General features: G+C 34.7%; 1 protein-coding gene across 1 annotated transcript; it reads right to left on the bottom strand.

Moving 5' to 3' along the window:
- Positions 1 to 5,265: 5,265 nt before the first annotated feature.
- Positions 5,266 to 9,813, bottom strand: LOC115988936 (cysteine-rich receptor-like protein kinase 10). Its single transcript, XM_031112573.1, has 7 exons — positions 8,932 to 9,813; positions 7,498 to 7,632; positions 7,267 to 7,388; positions 6,934 to 7,144; positions 6,379 to 6,616; positions 6,010 to 6,160; positions 5,266 to 5,852 (listed from the first exon to the last, which is right to left on the bottom strand). Exons 1-7 carry the CDS (start codon positions 9,707 to 9,709, stop codon positions 5,520 to 5,522), a joined length of 1,968 nt encoding a protein of 655 aa, XP_030968433.1. The 5' UTR covers positions 9,710 to 9,813; the 3' UTR covers positions 5,266 to 5,519.
- Between the last annotated feature and the right edge of the window lie 7,022 nt (positions 9,814 to 16,835).

The following is a 16,835-nucleotide window of genomic DNA, read 5'->3' as shown; positions in this document are numbered from 1 at the left end:
CACATGAGCCATCATGTCATAAAATAAAAAATTTCCTATCATTTTTTATTCAATTTGATTTTTTTTTTAATTAGATTTAAATTTTTTTATATTTATTTTAAGGTTTTTAATGTAATTAAAATTCCTTTTTAGTAAGATACCATTTGTTTAAAAGATTTTTTGCCATTTTTTCTTCCTTAATTGACATAATATAGACAATATAGGCTTTTCATGAACCGAAAAAAAAAAAGTGCAAAATTTTACACACAGAAATTCAAAAAGTATAAAAGTGTTAGTAAAAATCATCAATGCCTGTAATGAAATTGAGTGAAAATTGCCGACATGAAGGGAAATAGCATTAGGAGCAAACCTCGTGTCCAAAATCCCAGCTGCCTTACGCACAAATTCTTTCGCTAAGGCCCTAAAATCTTGATTTTTTTTTTTTTTTTATGTGTTTTAGTGATTTTTTTTTTCATTATAACTTTTAATTTAAAAATCAAAATAATCTTATAACACTTTCATAGTAAATTTTAGATGACAAGTTATTACTTGCTGTTAATGGTGGGTAAAAAAATTAATTTCAATAAGAGGTTCAATTTAAAATCAATAACAAACTACCACCTAGAATTTGTTGTATAAATATTATGGATGTAGCATTTCTCAAAAAATAAATACCCAATAGATGGACAGTTCCTCAGCCTATGGTCTTCCAGATACACTAAAAAAATACCCAAATTCTCATTAATCACATTCCAAATCACTAGAGAATTAGAGATCAACATTAAAAACAAAATAAAACAAAGTAAAATAAAATAAATATGTCTTTGTTACTATGTGCGCTATGCACTTGTCCCTTGCTTCGCCAGTCATCTTGTTGTTAGCTCGTGGTTAGCTCACTATTCTAGTGGCAAGCCAAAACTGTTAGAATTTAGACCCCTGAAAACACAGATTGTTTAACCTAATTTAGAGCTAACTTGTCACTTAGTTCAATTAAACAGATCTAGGTTAAACAAGTATCAATCATATCAAAATAGCAGAAAACTAAAGAACACAATAATATGATGACTTAGGAAAACCAATGAAATAATCTAGTTTCAAGGTAAAAATCCTAGGGAGGATTTAACATAAACAATCCACAAGGCAACAATTTACTAAGATTGGTTTTTTTTAAACAACACTATAGACTCTCCTATTTATACCTACCAATATCCAGAGTCTTAGGGGCTATTTGGTACTAAATTTTAAACAACAGTTTTCCCTTTTTATACACTGAAACATGTATTTCCACAACACTTTTTAACCCACACGTATTTCCACAACACTTAAACAACAATACTAGAAATCTCTAACCAAATGGCCCTTCATCCCTACCAAAACTAATATAGCTTAAATATAGGTCCAACAACCCACATCATAAGGTTTAGGCCCATTTTAGACATGTTTTCTAAGTTCTTGTGACAAAAGGTTTGAGACTAGAATGAAGAGATAAGGTGAGACTCACTTGCCTCAAGTCTCTTTTGGGATTTGGGTTTAAAGGATTTAATGGTTCAGTGGTTGCCCCATTAATCCACATTATATAAGTGACTATAGTGAAACACTATGTTAGCAAGTGTATTTTGATGGCTAAACCTTACTAATTTGAGCACAACAGTGATGAAACTTATGATAAGCAAGCTTGCTCAAAACCTGACTCAAATATGGCCCATATTTTAGCTCAAACTTTTGTTTTGTTTTGTTGAGAGAGAGATTTCAGCTTCTAGTCACAAAAAGAATTAACTATTTTTGTTTTTATTTTTAAAATATTTTGGATATAATTTATTACTTTTACATTGGGGCCTTCTTTCCTTTGTTTGTTTGTTTGTTTGTTTTTTTTTTTTTTTTTTTTTTTTTTTCTTTTTCTCTCTTTTTTTTCTTTTTTTTTTTTTTTTGTTGCTATAATTTTGGGTTTAATTTATTCATTTTACAAATTTCACTTGTTTAATTTTTTAAAACTAAAGAACTAACTAAATTGGTTAAAATTTGGGAAACTTCCTCCATTTGAGGGCCTTAAGCGGTCGCCTAACTAGACTAAAGCAAGAACCACCCTGGATATGGGCTAAGTTATTGAAAAGCCAAAGGTGAGGTGGGTTTTCATGTCATAAACCTCTTTTAGGATGAAATGATTGCCCCCATTAATTAATTAACATTTCATTAGTGACTGTAGTGAAACACTGTGCTAGTAGGTGTATCCTGTGACGGATAAAACCCTACTAATTTGATCATAATAGTGATTTAATTCCATCTTGTAAAGTTGTTATTTACAACTATTTTGTATTGGCTCTAATTCTGTGTTGAGCACATGATTGGAATGCCAAGAGTCATGACAGCCTGGAGTTTTCGCGAGTGTTTCGCAAATAAGGCCTTCTCACAAAATACTCGTGAAACATTCTGTTTTGTTATTTTGTCATTTGTGCTCCACTAAGTCTTTACTAACACTATATATACCCTCATTATTCACATATTGTAAGGAGTGCTTTTCAGAGAAAAAACCTTAGCATACATACTTGAGAGTTAGAGATTGTTACACCCACAATCATCTATACATTTTCTTGTGGTTTTCCTCTACCCCTACCTCTCCATCTCTAAATCCTTGAGAGGTTGATAGCCCAAACACTAACCACACCCAATCTGAGTGTCAAGTGAGGTTTTGGTGCTACTAGGAAACATTGGAAGAAGCCAATCATTGACGGATGCAATTGGGCTGAATTGCGGGATCCGGGATAGCTAGAGAAGACAAGGTTCCAAGAAGCTACTTGGTAGCAGGAGCTTGGAGGGTTTAAGTACATGAGGGGTAAACTAGGCTTGGAGGCTCTTTTGGTATTCATGTACTTCAATTTATTCTCTAGTGGATCGATTTATCACTTGGAGGGCAGCGGAGAGATTTTTTGCTGAGTTCTTCGGTTTCGTCTTCAATAACACGTCTCGGTATTATCTTATGTTTGCATTCTTCTTCCCTACTCTTTAAACTTTTCTTTTATTGTTGATATTAAATGAATATGGCTTAGAGTAGTTTATCGATTGTTCGCACACATTTACTCTTATTTTGCACTTAGTTTAAGTTAGGGTAAAAGCAACCGGTCCGTAACTTTTAATTGGGGGTCTAAACAAGCTCTTGTGTTTATACACAAATTCGAGTTTTCACATCTCATTTTGTCACATACTTTTGACATGTCAATCTCTAGGGTTGCAGACCCTTGTTTTCTTTCTTTTCCTTTGAATGTAGCTTTATATTTATCATTTCAACCATTCGTTATTAGCGATGTCTCTATCGAGGAAAAGTCATTTTAGAAAACTGTGATTAATTAGAGTTTTCAACCAATGTTTTATATCTTTTCTAGCACCAGTGGCGAAGCCAAAAATCTTTCCAGGGTGGCTAAGATGACTATAACAAAAATCTTATGTACAAAGAAAAAAAAATACTTGATTTATAAGTTAACTTTAACTAATTAAAGTTGTGGCATTAGTTCCTTCATGTTACCAAATTTTCTATAAAAAAACACTTTTTTATGTACGCATTTAAATAATCACTAAAAAAATAAAATAAAAAAACCTCATTTCTGTCTTGTTACAAAATTTCATTTTGACAAGTTTCATGGTTGAAAATACATATTCTATAGAAATGGTTGCAACTACAAGAGTAATAATAAACTTTTTAGCCCTTCTAGAGAGTTCTATATCTAAAGATTTAACAATTGAGACAAAGGATTGAACATATTTCCTGCTTTGCGTCAATTATAGACAAGTTACTTACAATTTGTGATCAACAAAGTATAAACTACGTTTAAGGGTCTGTTTGGGAACAACATATTTGATCGAAACTAAAATTTTTTTGTTAAAAGTACTGTAGATAAAGTTAAAAGTTAACTGAAATAGTACAATGAGATCTATAAAAAGTGCATTGGGACACATAATGAGTAGAAAAATAAGTTAAATAATAAAAGAAACCGTCTAATATGAGCTTATCCCAAACGCAACCTAGGTATAGTAATAGAAAACTTTATCATAGTACCTTCAACTATTAAGAAAATAATAACTCCATATAAAAAAATAAAAATAAAAATAAAAAACCAAAGGCATTATTATAAAATATAAGTTTTTTTTTTTTTTTTAAAAGATTATAAAATATGTTATATTTCAACAATCAGCACTTTTATATTTTTATAATCAAAATATCATGTCAACGGTGGCGAATTCAATCCACTCATTCAATGGTAAATAGAAAGTAAAAGTCACTCATTCATTCATACCTGTCATACATTATATATTATATAAAAGCTACACAAATACAATCAACATTATTGTAGTGAACAGAGAGAGAAAGGGAGAAGTACCTAGGATAAATTTAAAAACTGCAAGGTTTAGGCAGGGTTCGATCAGTTACCCAATCCTTGTTCAATTTCATGTCTTTTTTTTTTTTTTTGTTCGGATAATATATTGCTCAACGGGATAAAGATATGATGAGGACATGGGTGGTGCATATGGGACCTCTTGATGCAGGACAACAAAAGCGACTTGACTATTCTATTTCTGTCACTATAATGGAGAGAGATGCCAAGAAAATCCTATTTATTTCCAACCTAATCCGAGTGAATTTATATTCTTTAATATTTTCTTGAATCGTGACGAATTACGAATTAGGATAGAGGTAAATGGATGTACACGCTGTTATTAGAACCTTTAAACTAGAGTTATCCATAACACCCCCACTAAATGAAAGTGAGTGTAGGCCTTAATTATGTCTTAAAACCCTTGTCGGACTATAATTATGTCTCAAGATCTTTATCTTCTTGCAACAAATAACTCAAAGGTCATTTCTCCACCAAAAAAGGAAAAGAAAACAGAAAACAACAACAAAGGTTAGATGCATAAATTGCAATTCCTTTGAGGAAGAAATATATATTTTAATACTTAGGATAAATTTTTATTAGTTCTCATCTAAATTTATGTTGTCTATCGAATTATTGATCATAAATCTTTCAATACATAGCGGCTTTTATTGTTTTCATTTCAATCAAGTAAGCAAATTAATCATCAACACTCCCATAAATTGTATTTCTTTTTTCCCTGCCCTTGAAAACTCAAGCCTAGAGAATTCTTTTGATAGGTGATTCAAGCTTAGCCAGAGTGTGCAAGCTCATTGAATACTAAATCTACTATATGTCATTTATGCCAGTCCTCTACTCTTGGTTTTGTATTAGCCCAGGAAATAGCCCAATTAGCATTCACATATGTGACGACCACAATATGTGCACTTACAAGTTACACGTTTTTCCTTTATAATTGAGTTTTTGGCCGAAAGGGCAGAGAAAACAGGAGATTTCAACATGTATGTACTTATTCTCGAACTAAAGGACTTGTAACTCAGACTTTTTGTCGTAAATTCAACACTATACATTCCTTCAACCAACGAAGCCATGAGTAGCTATGAGTTCTAGTTTCATCACATGGCAAAAAAAAAAAAAAAAAGTAATTAAAGTTGGATAACAACTTGCTTCCTTACACTATCGAGGATACAGTTCAGTGATCGGTTCTCCATCAACTGACCATGGCACCGACTGGCTTGAAAAACCCTCATGTTGCAGCTCCTTTTTTGGCATATTCCTGTTTGCTTTATTCCGAAGCAAAAATGCTGGCTGCTGAGGTAACTGCAGGCTAACAGAATAACTGTCAAGCATGAGAACTACTGTTGCCATTGTAGGTCGGTTGGCTGGGTTTTCTTGAACACACAATAACCCGATATGGATGCATCTAATGACTTCATTTCTTGAATGGGAACCTCTTATAGTTGGATCCAGCAATTCAATGGGTGTCCCATTTTTCCATTGTTTCCAAGTCTGCAAAGATAATATTCAGAATCATTACAATTTTCTATTTACTGGACCCTGGCCAGCCAGAACCACCCCAATTATTTTTTCTCTTTGAGCACTTGGAATTGATAATATTGGCATTCATAAAGTTTAACACAAAATTGAGATAATTTGATCCACTCACATAGCTTAAGAGGTCCTCATCATGTTCTGACTGATAGAAACAATTGTTCTTCTTGCCACTTATAATCTCTAGAATTAGGACGCCAAAACTAAACACATCGGACTTTACTGAGAATCGTCCTTGCATTGCATACTCTGGAGACATGTAACCACTACCAACAAGTACCATCAATATGACAATATCAACAAGATTGATTTTGGAAACCAATTATAGTAGCATAATTGTAAAGTCTTTTGTTTTTCAAGCTATCAATCACCTTAAAAGGTATACATCTTTCCTTTCTCGATAATTCTAACATACTACAAAAGACAATAAGCGATTTTGTTCATTTAGATTAAGTAAGGTCAAATAAAGCAATTAAAAACTTACTATGTTCCAACGATTCTATTTGTATTTCCTTGAGCTTGATCCGCTACAAATATTCTTGCCATTCCAAAATCTGAAATCTTTGGGTTCATATTGGCATCTAACAAAACATTGCTAGCTTTAAGATCCCGATGTATAATTCTAAGCCGAGAATCTTCATGAAGATAGAGAATCCCTCGAGCAATCCCTCCTATAATCTTGTAACGACTTGACCAATCCAGTTGCCCTTGCCTCTCTGAGTCTATTAATTTTTTTAAAATTAAATATTCAACTAAAAAATGAATGAGACTCAAAAGGATGATAAAATTAATTGATACAATTCAAAAGATCAACTTTATATATTCTCATTATTTTGTACATTTTCAGCTTCTTAATTAGCAGTATTCAGCTTGTGGAAAGTTCATGACAAGCATATCTTTGAAACATTTGTGCCTTAAGATGACAAGCGATTTTAAAGTTATGTATCATGTATGTCATTGTATAAAATTTTAGGCTACCATGCATTTCCTTGGACACAAAATTGAAAATAAATCAAGAGCAAGTTCAGATTGGCCAAACCGAATAAAAAGAAATCAAGGCTTCTGTTAGGCACGTATTCATAAATAAGTATCTTTTCTTCTCCTTCAAAGCAAAATCCCAAGAGTCTCACTAGATTCCTGTGTTGAAGCTTGGCAACCAGCACAATCTCATTCTTAAATTCTATTGCACCTTGCACAGAGCTTTTGGATAGTCTCTTCACTGCTATTTCTTGTCCATTAGGAAAGGTACCCTGGAAATATATAGGGTTAGGAATAACTTACACTTAGTATAACTTTAAGTACTATAATGCCATCTAATTAAAAACTATTTATTGAAATATATATATATATATATATATAACTATATTCCTACCTTGTAAACCGTACCAAAACCACCTTTACCAATCTTATTATCATCCGAGAACTTGTTCGTGGCAGTTTCAATTGTAACCAAGTCTAATTGCAAGGACTCTATGGCTGTTATTTCAATTCCAGCTACACAACCAAACATTAAATATATTGAATTCTCGAAATGACAAAATTTTTACGGACAAATGTTTAAGGATAATGACATATATATGATGATCAGACAACTATTTTTTACCATCTGGTTCCAGAAATTTATTGTATTTCTTGCTTGTTCTACTACGCAGGAAGCAAACTCCAATAGCAAAAAGCACCATAGCAACAGAAAGTGGGACAGCAATGGCGATAATTGTTGTAGATGACTTACTTTTTCCTGTAAAAACAATTAACCACATCATTGACTTGGCAAAAACTTTGATGGTCCATAATGGAAATTAAAGGTCCATGTAGCTAAAAGAGAGTAGTACAAGGCCTATTTTCTGTAAGGTTATGTTACATAAGTGGTCACCAATTGGCCAATCAGATCAATAAAGAAAGTGAGCCACAGGAAGCCATATGTATATGGGCATGTACTGAAAACTTAATTGGTAAAAAGTTTATGAGATATCGAAAACTAAAACCCATTTCCGATATATTCACCATACTATACACTAAAGATTATATGACACGAGACAGGGCAGGAAGAGGAGTCTCTTGATCATCTATTCTTTTCCTACACTACAAATCTTGAAAAATTAGGCCATATACGGTGGAGATACAACAACTAATTAAGTAATCAATATGAATCTTTAGGTATAAATTATATTTTTTTATAGTCACATTTTGTTGAAAGTAGTGTAAATAAAAATAAAACTTAGCTGAAATAGTATAGTGAATAGTACTAAAAATGATAGTGAATCTCATATATAGTAACAAAAATAAACTGAATAGTAAAATAAATTAGCAAAATTAATCATTCCAAATGAACGCTAAAGACACTAGAGGTATCAATATTTAACCCCCTGTTAGTACAGAGAACCCAAAGCAATTGCCACTGCTTTTGTGATGTCTTCCACTTTATTACTACAAGCCTACGACAAAGTTGGTATACTAGTTTTTCTAGTAGCTTATTTAATAAAAAGGTGAGATAGAAAGAAAGAAGTTAGTTTACTTTACAAAAATTTAATTTAATTTATTATTATTATTATTTTATAATTCGATATTTAGAGAGAGAGAGAGAGAGAGAGAGAGATTTGAACTGAAGGTCTCTTTTAAAAAAAATAAGAAAGTGATCATTTGATCTAAGATGGGAGACAAAAAGGGGATTTAAGGAAAAGGCAATATTCTTTCTCCCAAAAAAAAAAAAAAAAGCAAAAGGCAATATTTACTGACCATAAATACCTTCAACAAAAAGGACAAGAAATATTCATGCATAATAACAATTTTGAGTTCTCTGTACTAACACTAGTATACCAAATATTGACTATACATCTATAACTCTCAAGAATTGGGCAAGTTAATGGTATATCACTCAGCAATTTTAAACAAAGACGAGTCTTTAAGTAAAATGGTTAACAATTGGCGTGGTCCACAGTATAATTTCTCCTTGAATCGAAGCCAGAAACGTTAAAAATTCTTAGAGAAAATTAATGATGCTATTGATGTAAAAAAAATTAAATTAAATATAGCGTACCTCGAGGCAGAGGAGGAAGTGGAGTAGATGATGCCGTGTAATTAAAAAATGGATAAAGTTCATATCTAATATTAGAGCTCGGAAGCACAACTGTTCCACCTTGTTTTCCAGTGCAGCACATGGGAAGAGAACCGATGGCACTTTCCAAAACTGTCAAGCATAAACTGACAGAAAGCTCCGGTGTGCACTGCACCAAACAGTAGAGTGTCACCGAGCTCGTAAACTTTACAGCCGCCGTTGCAAATTTCTTGTCCGATTGGGAATTGGCAGCTTGTTGCTTCAATGAATTCAAGGTGCTTGCTAATAACCCGTTGAACCGGTCTGGCTCGATGACATTCTGGGCTGTAGTGTTAAAGTTCTCAAAGGGAACTAAGTTGTTCAGGTCTGATTCGTTGGTGTAACGCAACGTGCACACATCGTACCAGATTAGGATGATTTTGTCGAAAGGACAGCGGTTTCGTATGTCTTTTGTTGCAGTAGAGATGCAGTCTTTACAAGCAGCTGGGGTGACATCACCACGGCAGAAAAGAAGACCCGTGGCCACGTCCGGAGAGTTTTGACCCACACTGGTTTTGTAGAACCCATCTAGGCGTGTGGAGTTGGAAGATAGATCAGAGAGGAGGAGGTTGAGATTGGCTTGGTAGGTACTATTGGGAGTGAAAAAGCTTGAATTGGAGCAATAATGAGTGGCGTAAGTTGGTGCTCCTTCACTTCTGCTGAACAGGTTAAGCAAGCTTAATAAGAGCAACAGGGATATAGGAATTTTGAAGTCGGCCATTTTTGCCTGCAATTTGCTAGTATCTGTAGATCCACTTTACCAATATTTTCATCTACTTATTGTTGTCTTGGTTTATGCATTAGGTAAGATATTATAAAATGAGATGGAGAAAAGATGAGGTGGCAATTACCAAACGAAACGAAAAAAGATGAGGTTGGAGGGTCCCTCTTAACGCACGACGGTTTTGACTAGTCAGCACGTGATGACGAAAAAACAATCCAGAAAAGTTTTTTTTTTTTTTTCTTCGTCCAAATCTTATCACATGAAATTCTGACTTTGTTCGCGGTCATAAAATGAAGTTACTGATGGTTAGGTTTAAAAAATTAGTTTTCTACTCGATTGAAAAATTAGTCCATATGTTGGGAATAGTATTCATTTCTTTCCAACAACCACATTATTTTGTTATGTGTAATGACTCGAAAGGCCACGTGTATTGTAGGCCTAACTAGAATTAACCTAATCTCTATACATATATCTTGCTTATGGTTCTTTATAACTCACCGTTCATTACTGTTAGAGATATATTAGATATATTAACCTAATGTAATAGGTCTAACCCCAATCCTACTTGTACTAGTAGTTTAGGATTTAGTTGTCTATATATTTTTATGTTAAGGTTCATTGTGACATAGGTTTTGTACTACATTATTATACAATAAACAAGGGCGTAGCCAGGAATAAATACTTGGGGGGTCGGGTTGTAACAGAGATATACTAAATATAATTCTTAAGTCTATTGGATACAAAATTATCAACTTTCATATATCATTATATACTTGAACATGTTGGGAATTCAACCGAAATTCCAAACCTGTGATAAACAAAAAAATAAAGAAAACAAAACGCCAAACGAAAAATAATCACACGCACAAAACAGTATTTATGTGGTTCGGCAATTTGCCTACGTCCACAGAGTTGCAGGAATTTCACTATTATCAAAGAAAATCACAATAAACTATATTGCTTTAATTTATTTGTCATTAATTATACTGCTTTAATTTGTTATATTGTTTAGCCCCTTGTACATATTACATTAAAAGAGCCGAACATTATACATTCCATGTGCAGCACAATAATTAAAGCAATGTAATGTGATGTACATTACATTGCTTTAATTATTGTTTACTTGGCCCTATGAGCCCATCTACCCCCTCCCCACCCCACTCAACAGACAACAGACAAGCACAACATGCGCCCCAATCACAATAGCCAGCTGCAATTAGAAAATTTCGCAATTCCAATCACAACACACGTTACACTAAATGACAATTAATATTTCACCAACACCAACACACTGACCAACAAAAAGGGATAAGATAAAGCCAAATTTAAAAAGACAAAAAAGGAAAAAAGTAAAAGCCAGCCAATAAGAGACCCACAGTTCAAAAGAGAGAGAGACTTACTGAGATCAGATAAGCTATTAAAGAATAAAGAGAGAGACTCGTTCATAAATTTCATTTCATTTTTTCATTCAGTGAGATAAAGAGAGAGAGAGAGACTGAGAGAGTCAGAGAGAAAAACCTTGAGGGAGGGTCAGACTACCAAAGGGAGCAACGAGCACCACTGCACCAGAGCAGAAGCAGAGCGATCTGCGATCTCCGATGACCGATCTCTGATATGCGAAAATTTCATTTCATTTTTTCATTTCAGTGAGATAAAGAGAGAGAGACTGAGAGAGAGTCAGAGAGAAATACCTTGAGGGAGGGCCGGAGGGAGCACCGAGCACCGGAGCAGAGGCAGAGCAATTTGCGATCTCCGATCTAAGATCTGCGATCTGCGATGAGGGGCGAGCGACGACGACGACAACGACGAGCGAGCTACGACGATGTGACCATGGGTTACTGGGTTTGGTTTTGGTTTGTGTATTAGGGATTTTTTTTTTTTTTTTTTTTAGATAAACACCTCTGTGTTTGGTTTGCTGGAGTTTGTTTTGCTTTTGTTGGAGTTTGTATAGACAATATTGGGGTTTGATTTCTCTGCCAGCGACGTGATGGGTTTCATTTCTGATTCTCTGTATTGATTTTTTCTTTTTCTTTTTTGGTTGAGAATCCGTGGGCTTGCCGTGAGCGAGCTACCTCTGTAATCTATTGGGTTCGCCGTGGGCTTGGCTTGCCATTGGCTTGGCTCTGTTACAATTTTTTTTTTTTTTTTTTTTTTTAATTTGAGGGTGTTCCTAATTTTTGATTGAGGGCTGGGAGAATGGGTGAGAAATGGGTAGGGGGGGCCCATTTATTTTTTCTTCATAATCTAATGGGAAATTCTTTTTTTTTTGTAGGGGCCACGGCCCCCCCCCCCAAGCCACTATGTGGCTCCGTCCCTGACAATAAAGATGTAACCCTTAAGGGATTCTTCTGTAAATGTAGGCCGACAAGGCTAAACCACTTAACTCTCGTGTTCTTAATATTCCTATTCTATATTTCCTCTTCTACATCTATTTTAACATATATAACATGGTATAACACATCGTGTTGTTAATAATATATTTAACATGGTATCAGAGCCAAACTTCGTTCTTGCCATCAAACAAACATCTCTACACAGCAAAGAAGATTATCACGTGCACACCACCATCTAAAGTCACACATGTTTGTCTACTGGATCTAGACTTCACGGCATCTCATAGCCACCATGGCTCTATGTTGTGTCAAAATCCAACAACCAAGCAAGCCGTGACTTAACTTCTCAGATTTGTGCACATCAAGCCTTCGCATAACAAAACTAACCACAAAGACATGCCCCACGACCTCCCTCAAGAAAAACCCAGAAGTTTGGTCTTTATTGAATGCTGCACGTGCCACCACACGCTAAGGCCGTTTCGACCAACTTCTCCATGCACTGCTGCAAATTTCTCAAGTTCAAATCCTACTATGGTTACACATCTATAAAATTTGAAGGTCATCGGGTGTTACACATGCCGCCTGGGTTTCGGCTTTTCCTTCACATGCCTGCCACGTGCCAAAATTTGTGATGCTGTCATCCATGACGTCATCTGATTACGTCAGGAAATGCCACGTTAGCCCTAATCCTAGTCAGTGCCACATCATATGATGATGTCAACGTCTCTGCAGTTGATCCGTGACCCGACCCGGAACCGACACGGTTGTATAGCTCGTTGACTTTTGTTGACCATTGACTTTGACCAGATTGTTAACTTTGACTTTGGGTTGAGTTTTGACCAAAAGTCAAAATTTCCGAAAGGGCCTATCTTGCTTAGTTTTTCGTGTAGATTCCAATTTTGGACTCTATTTCTTCATTTGAAACTCTGAAATTGGTTAATTCACATATTCTTCATTTTGGTTTCCTCAAAGGCATTCTTCATGGCATCTCCAAGTGATCTTCTCATACTTATCCAATCGCAAGCCTTCATCGAGCTTCGGCCTTGAGTTTAAGGGAGGGTGTTAGAGATATATTAGACATATTAGCCCAATGTAATAGGCCCAAGCCCAGTCCTACTTGTACTAGTAGTTTAGGGTTTAGTCGTCTATATATACTTATGTTAGGATTCATTGTAACATAGATTTTGTACTACACTCTTATACAATAAAGATGTAACCCTTAAAAGATTCCTTCGTGGATGTAGGCCGACAAGACTGAACCACGTAACCCTCTTTTTCTCGATCTTCCTATTTTATACTTCCCATTCCACATCCACTCTAGCATATACAATATGATATAACACATCGCGTTGTTAATAATATATTTAACAATTACAATAAAGATCTACCCGTTAAATGCTTCCTCTATGGACATAAACACACTAGACTGAACTACATAATCCTTTGTATTTTCTCTTTTTCACTTCTACTTTCCTATATCAATTTTCTATTATCTATAGTTTCTTATAATATAAGGTGGTATCAAAGCCACTTTTCTATGGCCTTCAATTGCTTGTTAGTTTAATGTTTTAAAGACCATTGTTTTCGACAAGAGCCCTTTGTCTCAATTGAACAAACATAAAAAAAAAATAAATAAATTAAAAAAAATCCAAAAACCCTAGTTGCTACAACCATCAACAAAAACCCAAATCAATTTAAGACAACCTAGTCGAGCTTCCCAATCAATATATATATATATATATATATTGCTTTTATGGTCTTGATTTTCACTTAAACTTTTAGAGCCACCACTACAATCATTGTTAGAAATACTGAATGATTGTATTGCATTTCTTTAAAATAGAATATGCATGAGTGGCTTTATATAGGAGGCAGAGTGTGCAGTAAAAGTAAGTGTGATATACAAGTAAGCAAGGTTGGCCTAAAGCCCACATACCCTAATACACATTAACAGTCCCCCTCAAACTCAAGGTAGATGTGAGACCAACTTGAAATTGTCAACCAAAGTACGAAGGCGTCCTTTAAGATGTGACTTGGTGAAGATATCTGCAAGTTAATCTTTAGAGGATACTGAGATCAGCTTGTGAGCATCATGAACAAGATGATAACAAATAAAATGGCAATCGATCTCGATGTATTTAGTTCATTTATGGAAGACATCATTGTGAGCAATATGAATGGCACTCTAGTTGTCACAATAAAGAGAAGTAGCAAAGGATGTGGACACACCTAAGTCTTTGAGAAGCCATCATAGCCAGAGGAGCTCAGATGTGGTATCAACAAGGGCATGATATTCTGCTTCAATACTGGGGCGGGCCACTTGAGTTTGTTTCTTGCTTTGCTAAAAAATCAAAAAAGAACCAAGAAAAAAGCAATAACCAATGGTGGACCTGAGATCAGTAGGATGTCTTGCCTAATCAACATTAGAAAATGCACGAAGAATAAGAGAAGACTGAGCAGAGTAGAAAAGACCATAGAAGAGAGTGCCCTTTAGGTATCAAAAAATGCGCAGAACAGCAGCATAGTGAGTCGATCATGAAGCAAGCAGATACTGGCTCACATGGTGAACAGCATAGGAAATGTCTAGACGAGTGACAGTGAGATAAACTAGGCTGCCAACCAAGTGTCTGTAAAGAGAGGGATTAGACAATGTTTTCCCCCCCTGAGAGAGTCAAATGCGCATTAAGCTCAATTGGAGTATCAACGGTCTTGCTATCAGTGAGTCTAGCTCAAGACAAGAGTTTAGAGGCATACTTAGCTTGAGTAATATAAAGTCCATCTGTAAAATGAGTGATTTCAAGACCCAAGAAGTAGCTGAGATGTCCAAGATCTTTCATCTCAAACTGCTGATTGAGAAAATCCTTGAGTTCTTGAATGCCATTAAGGTCATTACTAGTTATGATCATATCATCCACATACTAAAAAAGTAAAATAGTGCATTTGTCAGTGCGATGAAGAAATAAGGCAGAATCATAATGACTAACCATGTAACATAAGCGAGAGATGGTAGAGCTGAATTTGGCAAACAAAGCTCATGGAGCATGTTTAAGGCCATAAAATGCACGTCGAATGTGACAAACCTTGTTTGATTCAATAGAGAAACTAGGAGGAGGTTGCATATAAAATTTTTCACTTAAATCTCCATTAAGGAATGCATTTTTGACATCCATCTAAAAAATGTCCTATTTACTGGCAGTAGCAATAGCTTAAAGGGTATGAATAGATGAGATACAAGCAACCGAAGCAAATGTCTCTTCATAAACAATCTCATATATAGGAGGCAGAGTGTGCAGTACAAGTAAGTGTATTATACAAGTAAACAAGGTGGGCCTAAAACCCAAATACTCTAATACACATTAACAACCATCATAGATCGAAGGTGAAAGGACTCTTGTCACACACCACACTTGGACATTCCTTGGCCTTTAAAAACCAAAGCAACAACAAAAAAAATAACCTAAAACAAGGACCCAAGTGCTCTCACAATTGTCCTAAGTCTCCTACCTTGCGTTGATAATTCAACAACGCCATTAGGGTCACTCACACAGCATAGGTGCTTGCTAAAGTTTCTTACGCACATATGTGCCACATTATTAGACACTTGAACACTATGTTAGTGCCACGTCACTCATCATGGTAGCACTACCATGTCATTGCCACACCATCACCATGTTAGTGACACATAATTACCACATTAGCAGAATCTAGGTCCTACCCAACCATACCATGATTGAAAAAGCTGGCCTAACTTGGTTAAAACATCGGACCCGATCTTTGGTCAAATCATTGATTCAGACTGGACCAAACTGCTAGACTGAATTTGAAACATTGACTTTTGATCAAGTTGACCAAATGTCTTTAACAAAGTTGACCTTTTCAAATTAGGCATATCTTATTTTATATGCTTATGTTTTTTTCATGTATATAGATTCTAATTTTGGGGTCTATTTACCCATATGAGGCACCAAAGTCACTCAAACTGGCACATTTATCAATCGTTTTTTAGCTAACATGCACAAAATTCACCAACTCACTCATCTATTCATAATCAATAATATTCAGTTTCTATTTAGAGAGACAGAGAGAGTCCTGAATTTTACAAGTTGCGTGACATACTAGGTTGATATAGGAAAGACGTTCGGCTATAGCTTCAGTTGACAATGTAGGATCCATTTGGATACAACTTATTTTTGCTAAAACTGAAAACTGAAAACACTGTAGCAAAATAATTTTTTAATGTGTGAAAAATTACTGTTCACTCTATTTTTTACTGTTCATAAGCCTAAAATCACTATTCATGGACAATGAACAGTGACACAGGTGCTGATCTTTAAAAAAAAAAAGGAAAAAACGCGGGTTTGCTAAAAACGTAGACGCAAGACGTGGATCTAAACCGTCTCGTAGGCTAGAAAGAGTAGCACTTTTTGGTAAAGTAATGAAGTTTAATTTTTTTCATGTAATTTGTGATTCCTGTACATGCTTTGATTATGTTGTATATGCTAGATTCACTCAAAGTAATTAGTTATTGACTTATTTCCTTCGAGTAATGTTACAGTTACAAACTATTTTATAATATTTTTACAAGCTATTAATGTGACAAATTCTTATTAGTTCTAATATAGGTCCACCACTAATATCACATTTATGTTTATTAATGATTATTTGAAAATTACTAAAACCACATCAGCAATTTGTAAAAATGTGGTAAAATAATTTGTATCTGTAGCTTTACTCATTTCCTTTGTTAGTGGGTTTTGTTATTAATTTTGAGTAATCCCTTGCATTAGCAA

This window comes from Quercus lobata, chromosome 5 (genome assembly GCF_001633185.2).
Source record: "Quercus lobata isolate SW786 chromosome 5, ValleyOak3.0 Primary Assembly, whole genome shotgun sequence".
Classification (NCBI taxonomy): Eukaryota; Viridiplantae; Streptophyta; class Magnoliopsida; order Fagales; family Fagaceae; genus Quercus; species Quercus lobata.
The sequence above is the reverse complement of the archived record's forward strand: the minus strand, read 5'-3'. Positions and strand labels throughout refer to the sequence as shown.

Excerpts from the sequence above, each read along its gene's own strand:
- LOC115988936 (XM_031112573.1), bottom strand. The coding sequence starts at position 9,709 with ATGGCCGACTTCAAAATTCCTATATCCCTGTTGCTCTTATTAAGCTTG. Across the intron at positions 7,145-7,266 it reads GTTTTGGTACGGTTTACAAG|GGTACCTTTCCTAATGGACA; the intron begins GTAGGAATATAG and ends ATATATTTCCAG. Across the intron at positions 5,853-6,009 it reads ATGAGGACCTCTTAAGCTAT|ACTTGGAAACAATGGAAAAA; the intron begins GTGAGTGGATCA and ends TTATCTTTGCAG.